Genomic DNA, 9,462 nt, shown 5'->3' with positions numbered 1-9,462 from the left:
GACATCGCTGATCGTCTGATCAGTTTTTGAGTAAGTTGTTTCCACTTGCATCTCGTCCAACTTGGTGTGGATATCCCAATATCTTTAAATTATCTCTCCTGTTATAATTTTCTACCAGTTCGTCCGCGCACATGGCTTTCACACCAATTTCTTTTTAAGCTATTTCATTTCGATCCTGCCGAAGATTCGGTTTTGTAGCAGCCAAAAGTTCATTCACCACTCGTCCAATTGTTACTTTGAGATCTTTCTTCAGCACTCAAAAATCCGGGATTTTGTTCTCAATGGCCTTTTCGTTGGTTTCCTTCAACTTGTTAATGATGGGTTCTTCGTCTGCAGGACTCAGTGCCATGCACGTTCTTCTTGTTTTTGATTTGGCATTAGGCGTCCGGTCTTGAAGTCTGAAGAGTAGGTGGATGATGAGCTTCGGCATCATTTTGAAATGAGATTGATCATTTTCTATTTTCAGTCTGAAATTATCTAATAAATTTATCACAAAATTTGTTGATAGCTGTTTGTTTTCGCTGGCAAATTCGAAAAAGATTTTTCATGCATCGTCAATGATAGAACTAAGTATTTACTTATTAAGTTGCGAATTTGAGCATGAGAAAACTAGAAAATTTTCTGACATTGTTGTGTAAGGGTGCCGGACATCAGGCCGAGTAGAAAAACAAAGGACTTTAAGCCGAGCTTTTTTCAAAAAGTCATAAAATATGCATAATTTAAAGATGGTTTGAACTTTTCTCAGTTTTTTGATAATTTTTTGTATCAGTATAATTGGCTTTTTAAGAAGTTTGGTGAAGTTTTTTGTGTGTATAATTTATGCATTTCATAATTTAGCTGATTTAACTAATGGATGTCATTACTAAGTTTCCATTGTCATGATTAGCGCTAGGGACTATATTTGACTAACTTTTTCAAATCAATATTCTGCAGATAAAAAAATCAGCATTTTGATTTGCTTGTAATTTTAAACATAAGTCTGAAGTCCTGTTGTCCTGGACCCGTTGTTGTGGGTTTCATCTTTTGTTGATAATTTCTCTTAAATTATTCTTCCCCGGCCAGCTTTGATTAAACTCTCGAATAAGATGGTGACGTCCCTTATGATGGAGGAACCGAATGATGAAAAACTAATTTCAGCCAATCAGAAATGAATTGAAAAATCTCAAAGAAATAGCGAGAACTTAAACATAAGCGAATAAAACTAGGACAGTAGAATAAAAATAACCGATTGAAACATCAGCAGATATATGATTTTTCAATTTCTTAAAATCCCATAAGTAAAATTCTAAAACTTCAACAATATCGATTTGAAATCAAAGCAAATTTTTTTCAGTATCTCAACAAAATGAAAATATGGATGTACAACTTAAATGTCTTTTTCCGCTAATTTTGATTTTGATTTTGTTTAAAACACTTCTGGGTGAATATGAACGTCTAACGATTCTTATTGGTTGCAAATTTTCTATCATTCGGCCTTTCCATCATGAGATTAGCCCTCGGATAAGATGATTAGAAAAGTTTGAATAGTTGTTTTCTCTCTAATCTTAGATAACTAGTATTTTTTACCTTTGCGATAAGCAAGGATATTGCAATCGGCTACTAGACCTTCCGCTTAATAATTTTATTCACAAAATGGTCAAATGATAAATTTCAAGACTTGCTTATTTTCTTGAAATTTCAAATAAAAGCACCTTGATTTAGGTACTAAATTGGTGTAATCGTTTCCAGCAGTAGTTATTTTTTCAAATACTTTTCGGGTCAGTGGTTTTCGTCCTAGTTTCAGTCAGTTCATTTTTTTAAATAGCATTGATATTATCCGGTAGTTTTTATTGTCTTTTTTTCTGAAAAGAATGGATGTTGTTTCGTTTTCAAGATAATCATTTTACTAGATTACCAGTTTGTCATTTTGCCAAATCTGATTTTGATTATTTTTATTTTTTTTGAAGTTTTTTTGAATGTTTTTTTTTGGCTTAGTCTACTTTTATTAAGGTAATTTCGAGGGCTAAAAAGTCGTGTTCGATATAATCAGGGTTTTCATTTTTGAGACGCTTTGGAAAATGTTTTCACGTTTCTCAAAACTTGTAATTGTTTTCGGAATTACTTTGCCGATTTCAGAATTTTGGTACCAACGAAAAGGATGACTGCTACATAATTTGCCTGCATGTTTATTTAGTATATTTCCACCTTACTCCATTTTCAACGGCTGTCAAGAATTCAACGGGGGGGGGGGAAGGTTTGACTCATTTTCTCGGATGTTTTTTTCTCAGATTCTTACACCAAATCTGAGATTATGGTTTCAATGAAAAGAATAGGCAGCGGGGATATCTTTTGCTCGAGACTTGTTTCAAAATATCGAGACCAACGAAACGAATGGCTGCTACGTTTTGTGTCTGCATGTTTTAAGTCTCTTTTCCCCATACTCCATTTTCAAAGTCCATCGAAAATTTCAACGGGGGAATGTTTGACTCATTTTCTCGGATTTGTTTTTGTTCGGATTGAAACCTTAATCTGAGATTAAGGTTTCAATGGAAAGAGCAAGTAGTGAGGATATATTTTGTCTAAGCCACTACGCACTAATTTTAAAAGAAAAAAGTTATGGCCGCATTACAAGCCAATTGTTGACAATTTGCTCATTTTTCGAAATGTTCCCATTTTTCTCAAAAACTGCCCTCCCAAATATGAGTAAAAAAGAATTGAATAAAACAGGTTGTGAGATATTTCCCGGTAGAAGCGGCTACGCCCCAATTTTAGTATGGAAAAGTCACAATTTACACTTTTTGACTGTTCTTTGGAAACTTTTTGACTGTTCTCAAAAAGTAAGCTACCAATTTCAAGGGTAATGGTACATTTTAAACTACAGATTTCGGGATTGTTTGCTATATAAGCTGGTGCGCCCTTTTTATATAGAAAAAGCTATTGCTTCTGGGGAAAAAAACTGTTTATTTTTGGGACCGTTTTTTGGAAACTTTTTTTAATGAAAAACTACCCTGCCAAATCTAAGATTGAGGGTTTAGTCGAAGGAACAAGTTGCAAAGTTTATTGTTCAGAAGCTGAAATGATGAAAATTAGTGTCAAAAGTGTATTTTTTAAACTTTCCATTCCTATTAGGCATGCAAAAGCTTTTGCCGAAATGAATCATAATAGATTTTTTTTTCATTATTTTTGCTCAAGTTGGATATACTGCATGTTTTCTTGCAAAATTTGATACTTTTTAGAATGTTTGAGTTTAAGAGCACCTTGGTTTCTTGAAAGTAGACTAATTCTAGATTGCATTGTTAATAGTGTTAAAAAAAGAAGCTCAGCAGTGTGGTGTTTTTTTAATAACTCCTTAGCTCTGCACAAGCTATATTGATTTATACCAGTCCTTCTTCTTACCAAAGACGATTTTTAGTGCACTCCCGAGTTTGCTTGCATTGCAAATTGCAACTCAGTTTCTTAATTTTAGAATGGACTCATTTCAACCGCTAACAACTGAGGCCAGTGAATGATTGACCAAATGGTTTTGACCAATGGTGTTAACATGCAGTCATAATTGACCAAATAACAAAGACCTCTGAGGCATGGTTTTGAATCTGATAGTCCGTATTGATATGATAAAAAAGCGTTTAATCAAGAACTTTCTGAGTTTGTTTTTACTATTGGATAGCATGATTTAGCTGGTTGATATTTATACGAGATTTGAATATGTTTATTAAACTTACCAAAATATGGGTAGTTGTTAACGTTAGTATTATACTTTATTTAACTAAACATTGAGATGGTTTAAAAATGAATTCTTCATTTTGCAAATCAGAGACGGTAATACTACAAATTATTGTCTATGTTTTAGAAAATGTATTTTTATTAATTAGTTGTGGCCATTTTTTATATTAACCAAAGTCAAAGATTGTTCGTGTGGTTTTTCAAAAAATAAAAGCTTCATGGTTTGCGTTTTGAACAATATATCTGCTGACTTTATGTTCAAGTATTTATTCTCTCGTTGCTAAAAAACTTGAAACAAAATTAATTCGTTTATAATTTTGCATTAATTGTTTGTTACCACACAGTTTGAATAACTATGGCCACAGGTGGTGATCAATTTGAGTGTCCTATTTGTCTAGAAACATTGATGAACCCTCGCATTTTGTCTTCGTGTGGGCACTCTTACTGCTCTTCTCCAAAAAACTGTCTCAAAGGGATTATACAGTCTTATTCCAGACAATGCCCCGAGTGCAGGACTCCCATTGAGGATAGAGTTCGAAATGAGAAGCATTGCGTGGAGAATTTTACGCTGAAGTCTGCAATTGCGGTAAAGATTTTCATCTACAAATCAATAATTTTGGGCATAACAGAAAATATTTGCCAATTAGTAAGCCCACGTCTAAAGGAAAAAGTTTTCGAAAAGAGATTTATAAAATCAAATTGGAATTATTCGAAAAGAGAATTTTTAAAATCAATTTGAAATTTCTACCATCTCTAAGTTAAATCTCAAGTAGAGAAGATGTACAGGAAGATACACGGGTAATTTTTTCGAGAGAGCATAAAGCTTATTTAGACGTGTTTTCTTTTAATTAAATTATCATAGAAAGCTATTATATTATTTTGGTTTGTTATGCTTGTGATTACCAAGTGTTATTCAAATCGGAGTTCAATTTTTTTGGCGGGTTAACTTATTGCTTGACAGAATCAATTGAATTATTTGATCGCTTGGCTTACGATGAATTCAAATTTGTTAGCTTCTCCAACACACATGGTCTAAAGGTAACAACTACGCCTGGCACGGCAAAGGTCCTAGTTTTTTTCACAGGTGGGAAAAGCTCGAGTAAAAATTTTGTGATGATTTGGGTATGATGAGTATGGCTGCATCGATGTGTCGAATATTTCAGATAATACTTTTTTTTTATATTTGGTGAAAATAATTCATTATTTTTTGGGGGGTGGGGGTAGGGAGAGGTGGATGTAAGCTTAGTTCTGAGTTCGAATATTCAGTCAATCAGAGTAGATCATTTTACATGTTTTACATGTAGCGCTTAGCAAACTTAATTCAAATTGAACGCTGGGGTGGAGGATGTTAACTTTTTCTCATTTTTTTAGTCAAGAGATGTGCCTGCCCGATCTCAAACCAGTGAAGCCGATAAAAAGATGTGCCGAACTCATAAAAAAGCAAAAAAGTATTTCTGTCAAAACAGCAGTTGTGAAATCTCTATTTGCAAGGATTGCTGGAGAGCTAGTCATGGAGCTCATCTTGTTGTACTGCAAGAAGATATTGATCTAAAGCAAGCCACTGAGAAAACTGAGAAAGCTCTGCAACTCTTTGAGGGCTGTCAAAACACTATTAGACAGCTCACAGATCAAATTATTGATCTAAATGCCGAAATTTTGACAGTAACGGACAAATCAAATGCGCTGATGAGCAGGAAACCTGATATCAAACGAGTGCAGGATCTGCAACAAGTTACTAAACTTGAAGAGAGTATCAAAATTGAGCTGATAGATTTGAAAGCTAAAAACTCTGCGGAAATTACAAAAATGAACACAATGATTGTATCGTGCAAAGTAATAGATAAAAGTATCGAAGCTGCAATCCAGGCCCTGAATGCCAAAAACTCCTCAACTATTGCGAATAAAAACAATACTCTGAGATCAGCACCCGGTAAACGTAAGTGTTTTCAGTTTTATATAACCAACATTAATGGCTAAGTTGCTAATTTTTGTTTTGTTTTACAGGTAGTTAAAAGTAGGTTAATTTGTCTAATATGTTTTTAGTTGGTTTTGTTTTAAGTGGACTTGGATGGTTTTCTCTCGATTTGTTTCAATTAAGTTCAAAAAATGAAATGAATGTTTATGCTCTTTTAAGCCCCCCCCTTTTCTGTTGGTTAATTATCTTTTTTATTAATCATTTTTTTGATTGACTGAATTAATAAAATTAATCATTAAGCCCTTTTTAAAGCTTATTTTTGATTAAACTTATATGCGCGCAGGGTTATTTATACTGATTTAGGTTCATTTCTTTTGTTGGAATGAAGGTAAACTCCGCTATTGAACAGAAAAAGAGTACAGTCTACACGAAAAACGTGATCGGCTTCTAATTTAGAAAGTGTTTTTTAGTTTTCAGATTCCCCATCGGTATATAAATTTTACCTATTGATCCAGTTTTTTCTCAAATTGATTTATTTTATCAATAAAATTTTCAAAGTTTAAGTCAGTTTTTTCAAGATAAGCGAGATTGGACTTTTTTCGTAACATTTCACGCCATCAAAGAAAATTATAAGTTGTCAATTATTCTTAACTTCAAAAGCTGCTCGAAAAACATGTTGCAGCTTGAAAAAGTTCTTGGAACCGATTCAAGTTATCAAAGCAACTTAAGTCTTTCAAAACTTTCATCGCCTGATAGCTTGCTCATGAAAACTTCTGTTTTCATAGAACAGTTCAAGCTCTTAAAATTAATTTAAATGTCTGTAGATTTCATCCTTTGATTGCTCTTATTAAATTATTTTTATAATAAGTTAATCTGAATATTGAAAAACGTTTTTGAAATGCATAATTTGTAGAATGGTGACATGTTAAGTTTGATTTGCATTTAAGAAAAGCCAAACGAAAGTTAATTGTCTTCTGTAAACAAACTTCAGACACCATAAAACGTCAAACATGATTGCAGGCACAATAAATGCTTAACTACGTCTAATTTCGTACGTCTCGAAAAATGTGTGTTTTTGGTCCCGTCTAATTTCCTTGTCTAATTTTCTTGTCCACTAATTTTCTTGTCTAAATTTTTTTTGTTTAGTTTCTTGTTTAGTTTCTTGTCTAAAGGTTCTAGGAAATTTTATACGGATTTTATAAGATAACTCTATGTGAATTTAGACGGTAAGAACTAGGCTAACAAAACTTTTTGCTTAGAAGGAAAGTGCATAAAAACAAAAATATATATGATCTCAGAAGTGATCAAAATTATTATTGTAAGTTGATTATATCTCTTTCGAGCTTGCGACCTTTGGTGTATTAGTACGAACCTTCTTTTTTTTCTAACCTAGCTGGCAAATATAAGTGTTTATGGAAAGTGTTCACCTGGATAGAAATTTCTCTGTAGTATTGGAAGTTGCAAATCTGCTCTCTGCTTTACTTTTGGGCAATGTTTGGATTAATTAAGCGTCCGTGGTGAGTGGTTAGTGCATGCAAGCTATAATATCTTGGTCCCAGTAGTTCGTGGTTTCCAATGCGAGACGAAGCCGTACTTTTACTAATGCGAGGCTTATTTTAACTTTTTTTGCACTTTATAGAGCCGTTTTTTGTCGTGTTCTCGCCGGGGTTTGCGAAGCACAGCTTCGACTCTGTGTAAGACATCAAATCGAAGTGTAATACCTTTTTGAAATTCCATTACACAACTGGTACAGTAATAACCTGATTTATTGTGGACAACCATTGTTTACTCAGCCAAAAGTTAATTTAAGTCGCGTGCAAATTGCGTAATTTTGTTTACAGATTGTCTAAATTCTGTTATTTTCGCATCGTCTAATTTGCTTGTCGTCTAACTTCCTAAACATCTTTGTCTAAATTTTTGTCTAATTTACCGTCCAAACAATTTTTAGATGTTTTTGTTTTGATTTTACCTGAGTATTTGCATCGTCTTGTTTCCTTTGCGTTGTAACTTTAATAAGTGTGACCTGGAAAATTCGTTGCAGTTTTGTCACAATTTCTGTGACTAAAAACGGCTTTTGCCCTCATTTCTGTGTCCTTTGATATTTTCTGTTTCTTTACAATAAAAAATGCGCACATGGTTTTTCATAAAGCTATAGTGTGCACATATTTTTACGCTCTGCTTTTACTTGATTTATTTATAACAGTTATATGAAGTAATAGTAGTGCTTTGTAGTAGATGGAACCTTAGATGAGCTGCAGTTGAATGTGAGTATGAAATGGAATGAGTAATTGATTGTTTTGTTATTTTGCTTATAGCACAGTCGCCAGTCAAGTACAGTGTCGAATTGGGCTGTCAGCACACATACAACGATGTATTCATCACACTGTTTGGTCAGAATGGCAACACGGGCAGACAGAAACTTGGCAAGATGCATAAAAATATGTTTATTGAGAATAAGTTTGAGCTGCAGTTGATAGACGTGGGCAGAATGGAGAGACTGGTAGTGGAAATCGAATTTGGAGAGGGAGGAGAGACACAATGGGATCTAGAATATTTTGTAGTGACCAATCTGAGCAGCGGAGAGGAAGCTGTTTTCTTTTCTGATTATTATCTGCAAAAGAATCAAGATGGCTCACCAACCACATTAGAACTACTGGCAAAAATATTTTAACACATAAGCTAACTACTTCAAGCTGCAAAGAGGAATTCAAACAGAATGAACGAACCAACATCTTTACTTATCTCGCTTTATGTTAATTGTAAATAGGATTTGGTCTATACTATACTGTATATTTTGTCTATGCTCACCGGCGATCTTAACCGAGATAGTGATCTCAGTTATCTCTAATCAATCGAATTGAATTATTTATAGAACATAGGGTAAATTGCCATTGCGTAATTTGGCATAGATTGGATTGGAATATAGGGTAGATTAGTATAGGATAGAATGGCATAGGGTAAATTGGAATTGGGTTGATTGTCATCGAACCATATTTTTAACCTAGATCAATTACATGCACGTAGTACATGTATTTTTGAAGGAATTGATGAACTTAATTTTGAATATAAAAAGTATGTTGCTTTTAAAAAGTATGTTTTTTAGTTTTTCTTTCCTGAAAGTTTTCTTTCCTCTCTCAAATGTTCGCTTCAGGTTAATAGGGTTGCCAAAATTATGTTTACAAACCAAAAAAGGTTATTGATACATTTGAGAAAACATTAGATGCTCTTAGAGGAGTTGACATTTAAAGCTGTTTTTGTTCAAATGATTTGCCTTGTAGCTTGCATGATTTCTCTGAAATCGAGCTCCGATGCTTGGCTAAATTGAAGCTCCCATAATTGACTAGCTGTTTTTGTCCATTGCTAACAACTGATTGGGTACACCCTTAATATCTTTTCTCGGTTTTGCAGAGTGCATACATGTGTTTGAAACGGCGCTTTGCAAAATTCCTTGATTCAAAAACTTTTCTCTGTTGACAACTTACTTATTGCTTTTTTAACCTAAATAATGTGCTCTTTGCTTGCTTGATTTCTGTGAAATCAAGCTCCGATGCTCGGCGGCAAAATTGAAACTCTCAGAATTGAATGGGTGTAAATTTAACTCCTAATTTCATTCTTAGTTTTGTTGGTTGCATAGTTTTTTTTAGTACTGCTGCGAAGCTCAGAAGAATCACTCATTACATTAGTACTATCTCTTTGTGAATCTATTATGAAGCTGTTCTTGTTCTTTTAATTCGCCTTGTAGCTTGCTTGATTTCTCTGAAATCGAGCTCCGATGATTGGCCAAATCAAAATTCCCATAATTGACTGGCTGTTTTTGTCCACAACTAACAATTGATTGGGTGCAA

General features: G+C 33.7%; 1 protein-coding gene across 1 annotated transcript; it reads left to right on the top strand.

Annotated features, from left to right (window-relative positions):
- Positions 1 to 3,894: 3,894 nt before the first annotated feature.
- Positions 3,895 to 8,663, top strand: LOC134855476 (tripartite motif-containing protein 5-like). Its single transcript, XM_063872010.1, has 3 exons — positions 3,895 to 4,288; positions 5,074 to 5,638; positions 7,933 to 8,663. Exons 1-3 carry the CDS (start codon positions 4,058 to 4,060, stop codon positions 8,286 to 8,288), a joined length of 1,152 nt encoding a protein of 383 aa, XP_063728080.1. The 5' UTR covers positions 3,895 to 4,057; the 3' UTR covers positions 8,289 to 8,663.
- Positions 8,664 to 9,462: the final 799 nt, after the last annotated feature.

Source organism: Symsagittifera roscoffensis, chromosome 10 (assembly GCF_963678635.1).
Source record: "Symsagittifera roscoffensis chromosome 10, txSymRosc1.1, whole genome shotgun sequence".
NCBI classification, from domain to species: Eukaryota; Metazoa; Xenacoelomorpha; order Acoela; family Convolutidae; genus Symsagittifera; species Symsagittifera roscoffensis.
The sequence above is the reverse complement of the archived record's forward strand: the minus strand, read 5'-3'. Positions and strand labels throughout refer to the sequence as shown.

Coding starts and splice junctions, on each gene's coding strand:
- LOC134855476 (XM_063872010.1), top strand. CDS start 4,058: ATGGCCACAGGTGGTGATCAATTTGAGTGTCCTATTTGTCTAGAAACA. Junction 4,289..5,073: donor CGCTGAAGTCTGCAATTGCG/GTAAAGATTTTC, acceptor TCATTTTTTTAG/TCAAGAGATGTGCCTGCCCG. Junction 5,639..7,932: donor GAGATCAGCACCCGGTAAAC/GTAAGTGTTTTC, acceptor TTTTGCTTATAG/CACAGTCGCCAGTCAAGTAC.